Genomic DNA, 12281 nt, shown 5'->3' with positions numbered 1-12281 from the left:
ATTTAAAGTGAGCCTTCGCATTCATGGATAATTGAGACCATTATAAACTTTTGAACAATAATAGATACATAGGCAGAGCTGCCTCAAACAGATTGTCAAACTGCAGCGGGAAGGCCGGGGAGGGTTGGGGAGCAGGAGGGAGGAGGGGAAGAAATCAACCAAAGGACTTGTATGAACGCATGTAAGCATAACCAATGGACACAAGTCACGAGGGGGGAGGAGGGAGAATGTGTCGGGGATAGGGGAGGCCGGGGGAAGGTCAATGGGGGAAAAAAGGAAACATATGTATTACTATTTGTAATACTTTAATCAATAAAATAAATTTTAAAAAAGACAAAATCAGCAATGATATAGAGGAATTCAACAAAAATAACAACCAAAAGAATCTAATTGATATTTATAGAACACTACACTCAATAACAACAGAATACATTCTTTTCAAGTGGAAGTTTAGTTAAGATAGACCAAATCCTGGGCAATAAAACAAACATCAACAAATTTAAAAGTATGTAATTCATATGGCACACATTCTCACGCCACAATGAAATAATTAGAAATCAGTAATAGAAAGACAGCAGGAAATTCTCCAATCAATGGAAACTAAAAAACATACCTCTAAACAATCTATGAGACAAGTCTCAACTGAAAGCAAAATACATCCTGAACTGAATCAAAATGAAAATATAACAATCAAAAACTGTGGGTGTCAGCTCAAACCCTGCTTAGAAATCCTATATAATAGAAGGCTAATGTGCAAATTGACCTCCCCACCGGGAGTTCCACTGGAGTTCGACCAGGGGGCGGGGCTAGCTGGCCAACCACCTCCAGCCACCCCCCCTCCGATCGGGGGCAGGGCTGGCCAGCCAACCTCCTACATCCTCCCACCCCACACCCCCCCACTCCCGCTGGCCCAGCCTGATCAGCCCCAATCAGGGTGTGCCAGCTGGACCCCACCCATGCACAAATTCATGCACCGGGCCTCTAGAGTTTATTATATAAACCCACACAACAAACAGAAAAGAGAAAAAAGAGTCAAACCAACAATCTAAGCTCACATATGAAGAACCCAGGGAAAAAAAGGGGATGGGGCAAAATAAACCCAAAGCAAGCAGGAGGAAGAAAATAACAAAGAACAGAAATTAATAAAATTTAGAAAAAAATAGGAAACAAGTTTTTAAACATCAACAAAGAGCTGATTCATTGGGGGGAAAAAATCAACAAAGTTGACAAACCTCTAGCAAGACTGATAAAGGGGACCCCAGAAAGAGAGAAGAGAGAAGAGAGAAGAGAGAAGAGAGAGAGGGAGAGAGAGAGAGAGAGAGAAAGGACACAAATTACCATTATAGGAATGAAATAGAATATCACCACAGAGATCCTGCAGATATCAAAAGGGTAACAAGGGAATACTACCAATACTAAAAACTTACACAAAATAGACCAATTCCTCAAAAACACAAACTACCACAAGTCACTCAATATGAAACAGATAATTTGAATAGTCCTATATGCTATTAGGATATTTAAAATCATAATTTTTAAAAAAATGTTTTTATTGATTTCAGAGAATGGAAGGGAGAGGGAAATAGGCATGAAACATCAATGATGAGAGATACTCATTGATTGGCTGCCTCTTGCATGCCCCCTACTGGGGATTGAGCATGCAACCCGGGCATGTGCCCTGGCAGAGAAAAGAGTGGTGACCTCCTGGTTCATGGGTCAATGCACAACCACTGAACCACACTGGCTGGGCTAAAATAACAATTTTAAATCCCCTCAAAAGAAATGAACAGGCTCAGATGATTTCACTGGTTTAAAGATGTTTAAAGAATAATGAACCCCAATTCTACCCAAGCTCTTCAAAAAAAAAGTAGGAGATAAAGAACTTCCCAATCCTCTTATAAAGTTAGTATTACCCTGACACCAAAACCAGACAAAGTACAAAAAAAAGAGACTACTACAGACCAATTCCCTCATGAATACAAACAAAAATTCTTACCAAAGTATTTGAAAATAGAATTGAGCAATATATAACAAGAATTCTACACTATGACAAAGTGGGGTTTATTCCAGGGTTGCAAGGCTGGTTCAACAATAGAAATCAATCATATTAATCATATAAAGCTAAAAAAAAATCACATTATTATATTGATCAATGCAGAAAAAGCATTCAACAAGTCAATTTGTTCATGATATAAAAGCTCAGTAAAAAATAGGAATAGAGCAGAACTTCACCTTCGTTGAGCATCTACAAAATACGTACAACATACTTAATAGTGAAAGACTGAAGATGGGGATGTCCACTCTTATTCAACACAGTGCTAGAAGTTTCAGCCAGTGCAATATATCAAGAAAAGAAGATAAAAGGAAAAAAATAAAACAGTCCATATTTGAAAACAATATGATATAGAAAACAGAAGGAATCTATTCTTCTTAGATCAAAAGAAATCTACAAAAAAATCTCCTAAACCAATAAGTTCAACAAATTCACAGAATGTAAAGCAAACATTTTTAAAAAACACAACTGTATTTCTAGATATGAACAACAAACCAATATCAAATATAATACTATTTATAATCACTCAAAAAAAAGAATTAAATACTTAAGCACATCTACCAAAACATGTACTGAATTTATATGCTGAAAACTGCACAATGCTGATGAAAGGAATCAGAGAAAAGCTAAATAAATGGGTTGGAAAATTCAACACAGTAAAGATGTCAATCTCTCCAAATTGATACAGAGTTCAATGCAATTCCTAACAGGATTTTTTGTACATATAGACAAAGTATTCTGAAATGTATATGGAAAGGCAAAGGAACTAGGATAAAACAATTTAAAAATGAAGAATAAAGTAGGAGGAATAAATCTGCCCAATTTCAAGACTTATATAGTTATAGTAATCAAGACTGTGGTATTAACAAAGGGAGAGACATGTAGATCAATGGAACAGAGAACCCAGAAATAGACTCCCACAAAATGCTCAACTGATTTTTGAGAAAGATGAAAAGAAATTTAATGGAGGAAAGACAATCTTTTTAACAAGTAGAGTAATAGAATATAAACAGGCTAAAACAAACAAACAAACAAAAACCCTTAACCATTGTCTCACACTTTAAGTCAAAATGGATATGGACTTAAACGTAATATGTAAAACTACAAAACTTTTATTTTTTAAAAATGTGGGAAAAATATCTTTGAGATCCAAGACTAAGAAATACTAGATTTGACACTAGAAGTATGATCCACAAAGGAAAAAATTAATAAACTTCATCAAATGAAATACTTTGGCTTTGCAAAGAACATTAAAAAAGTGGCTCAGACAACCTGACTCAGTGGTTGAGCATCAACCTATGAACCAGGAGGTCACAGTTCAATTCCCAGTCAAGGCACATGACCTGGTTGCCTGCTAGATCTCCAGTGTGGGGCATGCAGGAGGCGGCCAATCACTGACCTTCTCATCATTGATGTTTCTATCTCTCTCTCTCTCCCTCTCCCATCCTCTCTGAAATCAATAAAAAAAATATATTTTTTAAAAAAATGAAAAGACAAGCTACAGGCTGTGAGAAATATCTGCAAATTACATATCTGACAAAGACTTGCCAGATTAGTGGTTATCAAGGGTTAAGAAGGGGTAGGAGTGGGAGCAAAGTGAGTATGGCTATAAAATGATAAGGAGGAATCCTGTGGCAATTGAAATGTTCTGTACTTTAACTGTCAATATCCTGGTTGTAATGTTGTACTACAATTTTGTAAAATGTTTCAATTGAGGGAAACTAAAGGATATAAGGAGTATTCCTCATTTCTTACAACTCATGTGAATCTACAACTATTTCAAAATAAAGTCTAATTAAAACAAAATTTTTTTAAGTCAACAGTGAAAAGCACAATCATGACTAGTTACCACATAGTAATTTATGTGGAGTATCTAAACCTCAAACACACTGATTAACTAAATATTAATTAGTAAATGTTAATTTTAACATTTACTGTAATATAAATGCCTTAAAAGAAGAGAGTTACAGCCCTGGCCAAGTAACTCAGTTGGTTGGAGACATCATCCCCTACACCAAAAGACTATGGATTCCATTCCAGGGCACCTACGGGAGGCGATGGATTGATGTTTCTCTCTCACATCAATGTTTCTTTCTTCTCTCTCTTCCCCTACACCCCCTTCCCTCTCTCTCTCTCTCAAAAAAAAATCAATAAACTATCCTCAGTGAGGATTAAAAAAAAAGTGTGTTACATTTTCAATGCTACTGGTAAAAATAAAATGATTACATCTTCAAGCAAAAAGTCTACATAATTCTACAGTGATGACTTGTCATTGAGATCTCAGAACTTGAAGCCTAATACAGACAACATTTATGCTGCCCTGGCAAAATCTGAATTTTCTTAATCGATAGAGAAATTATTAAAAAACCAATGAATAATAATATGTACTTTCACTTGCCAACACTGTTCTGGAAGTTTCCCTTCTGTATTTTTCATCTCTGACATTGAGACTATCCAGTGGTTCTCAACCTTCCTAATGCCGCCACCCTTTAATACAGTTCCTCATGTTGTGACCCAAACATAAAATTATTTTCGTTGCTACTTCATAACTGTAATTTTGCTACTGTTATGAATCGTAATGTAAATATCTGATATGCAGGATGTATTTTCATCGTTCACGACCCACAGGATGAGAACTGCTGTAAGGCAAACAATGGAAGCTCATTCAGCTATTCTGATAAATTTAACTAGAATAACTCTGTATCACCCACTATAACCTTGATATTTCTTAAGCCTTTCCAGTTCTATCTCAATGATAAAAAATATTTGGTGTAAACCACTTGTTTCTTATCTCCTCCACCAGTTCCGACTTCGTCAGTAATTATTCTAAGTTTAGAGCAAGAAGAAATGTCCAGATAAAGCTTACTCAAAAAGATCTCCCAACTATAGTACATGCAATTTGGACTCAAATTTTGATCTTATTCTTTTAAAATTTCTGAAATTTACTACCACAATATATATTTTTAAAGTTTATATTCTTACAAATGATTTGTTCATGGCACGTTTCACTTCATCAGAACCATCTGAATAGATCTGCTGAAATAATTTGTTTAAAGCTGCATCTCCCTCCAACTTCTCATTCTTTTCTTCTTCCTTGATTTCTCCAACCAATTTATCCCAATTTCTTGTATAAAGAGATGATGATGGATATAGGTTCTTTACATCTACAGAGTAAAAAGAAGTGGTTAACATGTGTTGATTATGCCAAGAATATGTAAACTTTGTTACCATGGTGTAAAGAACACCTTAGCAAATAATAGGTGACTGAATTTCACTGAACTTCATGTTTGAAATAAGTATCTTTCTGATACACATCAATAATTAAATTTACACTTCTAAAAACTGAATCAACATAATGTAAAATATAGCAATCTCTTTTGAACAAAATAGTTCCATAAAACGTAAACTTTTGATACATTATGCAAAATTAGATGAAGAACAGATTCTTCAAGTTAATAATAGGGGAAACTAAGTGAAAAGTATATAGAAACTTTTTTATATTTACAGAAAAGTTGCAAAGATAGTACAATTATAAAATTAATGTGTTTTTTAAGTTGCTTCATTCAGAAATTTCTCTTATAGACAAGATCTTAATGTTAAAAATGTGACCTTTCCTAAGATACTTATATATCTTCCAGAGTAGAAATAAACTGCAAATGTAAATAATTATCCATCCTATTCAGCGTTGAGTTAATTCATCCATTCTCTCCCCACATTAAAAATAGCAGAATACTTCAATAGGAGATAATAAGAATCAGGTCCATAATATTGAAAAATACTATATGGGATGACCTAGAGTTCAATGCCCACACTAGCACACATAGCAAATAACAGTATTTGTAGGGCACCCTGGGATAATTGGAGGCTGCTTGCAGGCAGACAGATACCAGCCCAGGGACTCAGGGCACTGTCAAGGCTGCCCCAAAGACCAAAGGAATCAAGATCTTGGCACACAAATAATTTAAAAGTAACTAACCTACCCAGTAGCGATAAGAGCAGTTCTGTTCACTGTCCAATAGAAATATAATGCAAGCCACATATGTGAGCCACATATATAATTAAAAAATTTCTAGTAGCTACCTTAGTAGAAAGAATCAGGTGAAATGCATTTAAATAATATATTTATTAAACCTAATATACACAAAATAGTATCATTTCAACATAAAATAAAAACATTATGGTATTTCTTTTTTTCATACTAAGTCTTCAAAATTTAGTATGTATGTTACACTGAGAGCACATCTCAAATCAGGCTAGTCATATTTCAAGTGCTCAATAGGTACATGTGGCTAGCAGCTACTATATTGGACAATGCAACACAGAGATTTAAAAAAAACTGATTCAAAGATTTCCTATCAATACATTAGAACACATTAATACTAATCTAAATGTCCTTCTTCCACTACTGCCTCTCTACATCCCCTTCCTCAAAGTAAATGAGAAAACTACTAATTGTTCATTCTGTTTTTCCATCCTTTCTCTTCACTGGTAAACCAACTTTCTCCCTGCCTATCCTTGCCTCAAAACAAAACAAAACTACAACACACCACACAGTTTTATTCAGGGCAAGCATACTATTTTTTACACACTACCAACCTTCCTCTACTAGTAATCTCCTCTATCTCTGTACATTATCACTAGTAGCCAAAGAAAAATTTTAACTTGCCATGAAAATTAAGAGCCTAGGAAACATGGATTAAACTCATCCTAATGAGACTTCACAGAAAGATGGGAACACAGGTTCGAATTTCCACTGCCCAGATAGGTTAAGCAATGTGCCCTTATCTGCAGTCTGCAGCTTGCAGTACACAGGAATCTGACAAGCATATTAATTCCCTACAAAAATATAACAGGACAGGCGGAATAGCATCTTTATGAATATGCAAAGCATTTAGTTTAGAAAAGTTTGTAAAATTAAAAAAACCTTTATAGTTGATCTCAGAAAAATTTAACACCTGTAGGTAGTAGATGAATTACTGAGAGTAACCTAACTTCCTTGCTCATCCTGTATAATAAAAGGCTAATATGCAAATGACCAATCACTATGATGTGCACTGACCAACACAGGAGCTGCCCCCTGGTGGTCAGTGTGCTCCCACAGGGGGAGGGCTGCTCAGCCAGAAGCCAGGCTCACAGCTGGCGAGCATAGCAGTGGTGGCAGGAGCCTCTCCCGCTTCCACAGCAGTGCTATGGATGTCTGACTGACGGCATCCCCCGAGGGCTCCCAGATTGCGAGAGGGCACAGGCTGGGCTGAGGGACACCCTCCAGAGTGCACAAATTTCATGCACCAGGCCTCTAGTTCACTATAATATCAAATAACTGCAAAGATACTCATGTCAGCAGAGACTTTTCATTGTTAGAAAATGCAAAAACAATCAGAAAAACAGGTTAACAGAAGAACCAGACACAGACTCTGAAGACCTGGGTTTAGTCCTAGACCAGTGAGGGCGAACCTATGACACGTGTGTCAGAGGTGACACATGAACTCATTTTTTTGGTTGATTTTTCTTTGTTAAATGGCATTTAAATATATAAAATAATTATCAAAAATATACATCTTTGTTTCACTATGGTAGCAAATATCAAAAAATTACTATATGTAACACTGCACCAGAGTTAAGTTAGGGTTTTTCAAAATACTGACATGCCGAGCTCAAAAGGTTCGCCATCGCTGTCCTAGACAATAAAAAATGCTAGGTGATCTTAAAACAAGCTGCTTAACCTTTCTGAGCCTGTAACTAGGAGAAACAATACTAGGCTGCCTACTATATAGGGCCATTGTTAGAATTAAATGAGATACTACATTTAAAGTGTTTCTTTTAAAAATGCTTTGAGCTATATATAAACTTCAGCCCCAAAATCTATGGGAGTCAGCCCTAAGAGAAACACATAATATTTTACTATGTATTTCAAATAAAGTAGGATGCAGAAGCTTAGTTAAATAGCTTAAATACCAACTTGAAATTCCATTCTTAATTATCCAACCCCAAATTTCATTCTTAAAAATTACCTGTTGGTGTCAGTTTCCTAATTTTACTAATTATTCTATAGCTTAGTTACAATATTGACATCCAGGAAGGCTAGGTGAAGGGTACATAGAAACTCTATTTCTGCAACTTGTGAATTATGAGAATTATTATAATTATGAGAATTATTTCAAAATAAAAAATAATAAAAATTCATGATCTGTTGGCTAACTCAGAGTTTTCTAAAAAGTTCCACAGGGAAATATGTTTTCTGTTATAGAAGAAAGCAGTGAAATATCTAAAAGTAACTGAAACAGCCTGGCCGGCATGGCTCAGTGGTTGAGCATCAACCTACAAACCAGGAGGACACAGTTCGATTCTCTGTCAGTACACATGACCGGGTTGCAATCCCCAGTGTGGGCTGTGTAGGAGGCAGCCGATCAGTGATTCTCTCTCATCACTGATGTTTCTATCTATCTCTCCCCCTCCCTTCCTCTCTAAAATCAATAAAAATATATTATAAATAAATTCATTATATTAGACAATATAGTGCAAGGAATACTTTATTCAGTGAATCTCTGAAATTCTAGGAAATTAGAGTTGACAATATCAGCATAGAAAGGAATAAATAAGAAGGGAGAGGAAAGAGGAGAAAATATATCGGTAAATTACTAATCCACTTAAAACTAAAAAATCACAAATAGGAAAGGCCAACACACACACACACACACACACACACACAAACAACAACCTCCAATTGATGTCATAAACTGCAAGGTAAATAATAAATTCAAATTTTCTCTAGGCTTTTGCTGCCATTCATTTGTACTCTTTAAGAGTTTAAGAAGTCAGAACCTTCATAAGACGAGCCAATTTGTATTCATTATAGAGCAACCTTATGATACTCGATGTGTCTTATATTGGGAACATAAATAATGAAAACAAAAAGAAAGCTCATTACTATTTAATTTCAACTATTTAACACAATTTGAATGTAAAGCTGATCAAGGCCAGAAAACAAACCTGCTACGAACTGTTTTGGCTTAGGCTCTTCTTCTCCCTCAAGCTTTTCCCATCTCACAGCCTCTGACTTTTTCATTTTAATTTCAATCTGCAGAAAACACCAAATAAAATCCATCATTCAATGTAAAATAGACACAAAAAATGCAATTCTCTTAAGTCATCAAAGTTTTATAAGAATTAATAGTGTCCTTGAGATAGTTTCCTTAAATTATACAAGGTTAAATTTGAAGAATTTTGAAACATTTGTTTTTACTTAAAAGCCCTTCAAAAACATACACGTTATAAACTACAATTAAGAAGAATCTAGAAATCCTTATGCTTTTTTTCTTCTACAGCAATGTTCTCAACCAGGAGTCATACTGACCCCCAAGACCATTTGGCAATGTAAGAGACACTGTTGGTCTTCACAACTGGGGTGAGGACAAGGAGTACTACTGACATCTAGTGAGGAGAGAGTAGGGCAGGCTAAACCATACAAGACAATATCCATAAAATAATTATCCAGCACAAAACAGAATAGTGCCAACCACCAAGAAACCCTGTCCTAAACGAATTAGTACATTTACATATACATTAACCTGTTTTAGAGTGGAGAAAATTCCTTCCACTGTATAAAAAATAATACAATACCAACATTTTCACAATCCTTCACTCAATACTTATTAAATACCCACTATGAGCAAGGTATAGTCTTCAGGGATATGAGAGATTTTTTAAAATATTTAAGACATGTTCTTGACCTTCCATGGAAGTTACTAAAGAGGCAAATAAATGTTCTAAAAGCTCAGGAGACATCACACCTATATATGAACAGGTAAGATTTCAGGGTACCTTTGAAGAGCTGTGAGAGGAAGGAGTACCCCCTATGATGGACAGGGTAGGTCTCCAGAAGCAAAGGAAATAGCCTAAAACTGGAGCCATGAGGTGTGAAGGGGCACAGTGCGTCAGGGAATAGGGAGAAATCCAATTTGCCTCAAGACCAGGATTTATGTGAGAGCAGTGAAAAATACAGATGGGGAAAAAAGGTGTAAGGCAGATTATAAACAGCTCCTGCCAGCTAAAGTAAAGTCACTTATTAAAATAAAATGTCAACATTATTCTAAAAGCATATTTTACTCTCTAATCAAGGCTTGTCCCTAAAATCTACACTTACCCTAACATACACTCACATACCACTTGTGTCTACCCTTTTTCCTTATTCAAATAATGCCTTCACCCCCATTTTTAGCCTAGCAAAAATCAGGATTTATAGTGATGGTAAACAGTAATATTTATTATGCAAATAGGTTAAGAATCAAATTAGATTAAAATAACAATAATAATAATAATAAAAGAATCAAATTAGAGCCATGGGAGGTCTGGATCAGTGGTTAAAGTGTTGGCTGAGGTTGCAGGTTCGATCCCCAGCCTAGTTGGGGGTACGTGTGGGAGGCAATCAATCCATGTGTCTCTCTCGCATTGATGTCTCTCTCTCTCTCTCTCTCTCTCTCTCTCTCTCTCTCTCTCTCTCTCTCTTAAATGCCAGTGGGGTGGGGGGGGGATGAGGAGTAACAACAACAAAAAAGAATCAAATTAGAATTTTATATCGTAACATTTTTTTCCTAAGAAAAAGATTACTTTTATTAATAGAAAAAACTTGCCCAGCTGGTACGGCTCAATGCTTGAGTGTCGACCATGAGCCAAGAGGTCACCAACTTGATTCCAGGTCAGGGAACATGCCTGGTTTGCAGGTTCAATCCCCAGTAGGGGGCAGCCAATAGATGATGTTTCTCTTTCATCAATGTTTCTCTCTATCCTTCTCCCTTCCTCTCTCTCTAAAAATCAATAAAAACATGTTTTAAAAAAGGCAAATTTAACAAAAAGAAAAGCCTATTCATACCTTAGTAATCTGACTCCTTTAGATGAGATGAATAATTTAAATTAGCAATTACTGGTAATCTCTCTACAACCTGCATTTAGTGTGTGAATCCTTAAAGTTTGCATTTTAAAATACCTTAACAAAACACTTATCACAGAAATACACCTCAATATTTTAATCATTAAGTGATGGTCTGGAAGGGATGTGGCTTCTATGTAATCAAATTTATTTTTTTTTAGCAACATAGACAGGTAACAAAAAATTGTTTCATAATGAGAAAACATAAAACAAATGTCACTGGGAAAGGGACAAAAATTATAGTATTCTTAATTTAACATATATGTTTAAATTATCCTATCTAATAATAGACAAACATGGTAATTAACCATACCTCCGACACGCTTCCCATTGGCTAATCAGGGCGATATGCAAATTAACTGCCAACCAAGATGGCGGCCGGCAGCCAGGCAGCTGAAGCGAACAGGAGCTTGCTTGCTCCAGTGATGGAGAAAGCCCACGTTCCCCGCCTGCCACGGCTGGTCTAAGCTACACTCAAAGCAACAAAGTTTTAATTATATAAGGTAAATAAACCCCAGATACCTGCTTTCAGTGGGCCGTGGCCACGGAGCTAGAGCTAGGAGGAGGTTTACCTCCCGCCCGCCCTGGCTGGCTCTAAGCTCCTCTGGGGGTGTGACCAGCTGCAAACAGCCATCATCCCCTCATCCAGGCTGGCCAGGCACCCCAGTGGGGACCCCCACCCTGAAGCAACAAGATGGCGGCTAATTTGCATACTGAAAGCGGGCAGCAGCGGGCAAGGCTGTCCGCGGTCCGGGACCGGATCTGTGACCCTGCCAGACGGGGGCAGCGCAGAAGGCTGTCCCGGGACCCGGATCTGTAACCCTGCCAGGCGGGGGGCAGCAGGGGAGGCTGTCCGCTGTCCCGGAACCCGGATCTGTGACCCTGCCGGGGGAAATGCTTGAGGCTGTCCACAGGACCAAGACACGGATCAGTGACCCTGCCGGGCGGGGGACAGTGCTTGAGGCTGTCTGCGGTCCCGGGGCCCGGATCCATGACCCTTCCCAGCGGGGCAGAAGCTCACACAGGGGCGGATCGGCCGGGGTTGGGCAGGGCAGGACGGCTGGCTTCCACCCAGCCCCAGTCACTCTGGGCAGGTGAGCATCGCAGAGAGCCTCTGGACAGGGGAGGCAGGCCAGCGGAGGGCGGCCTGTACTCCCCACATGGCAGTGGTGACAGCTGTGAGCACGCCAAGTGGAGCCTGCAGGCTGAGCTAAAGTAGCGCCTGCAGGCCATCAGCACCCAGGATTGGCTGCGCAAGATCCGCCTCCTGGCCCAGAAGGTGCAGGATTGCACGGACAGCCT

General features: G+C 37.7%; 1 protein-coding gene and 1 long non-coding RNA gene across 2 annotated transcripts in view; one reads left to right on the top strand and one right to left on the bottom strand.

Annotated features, from left to right (window-relative positions):
* The window catches only part of LOC107185157, a 16458-nt gene extending 11353 nt beyond the window's left edge, over window positions 1-5105 (top strand). Inside the window, exon 3 of the long non-coding RNA XR_001516079.1 lies at window positions 5023-5105. This is a non-coding gene — a long non-coding RNA (uncharacterized LOC107185157). The remainder of the gene's footprint in view (window positions 1-5022) is intronic.
* Window positions 1-12281, bottom strand: part of SUGT1 (SGT1 homolog, MIS12 kinetochore complex assembly cochaperone) — a 75704-nt gene that overhangs the window by 2986 nt on the left and 60437 nt on the right. Inside the window, 2 exon segments of the mRNA XM_015572594.1 lie at window positions 5036-5217; window positions 9044-9131. Coding sequence (XP_015428080.1) covers window positions 5036-5217; window positions 9044-9131 — 270 coding nt within the window.

The sequence above is a fragment of the Myotis davidii genome, unplaced genomic scaffold (genome assembly GCF_000327345.1).
Source record: "Myotis davidii unplaced genomic scaffold, ASM32734v1 scaffold105, whole genome shotgun sequence".
Taxonomy (NCBI): Eukaryota; Metazoa; Chordata; class Mammalia; order Chiroptera; family Vespertilionidae; genus Myotis; species Myotis davidii.
The sequence above is the reverse complement of the archived record's forward strand: the minus strand, read 5'-3'. Positions and strand labels throughout refer to the sequence as shown.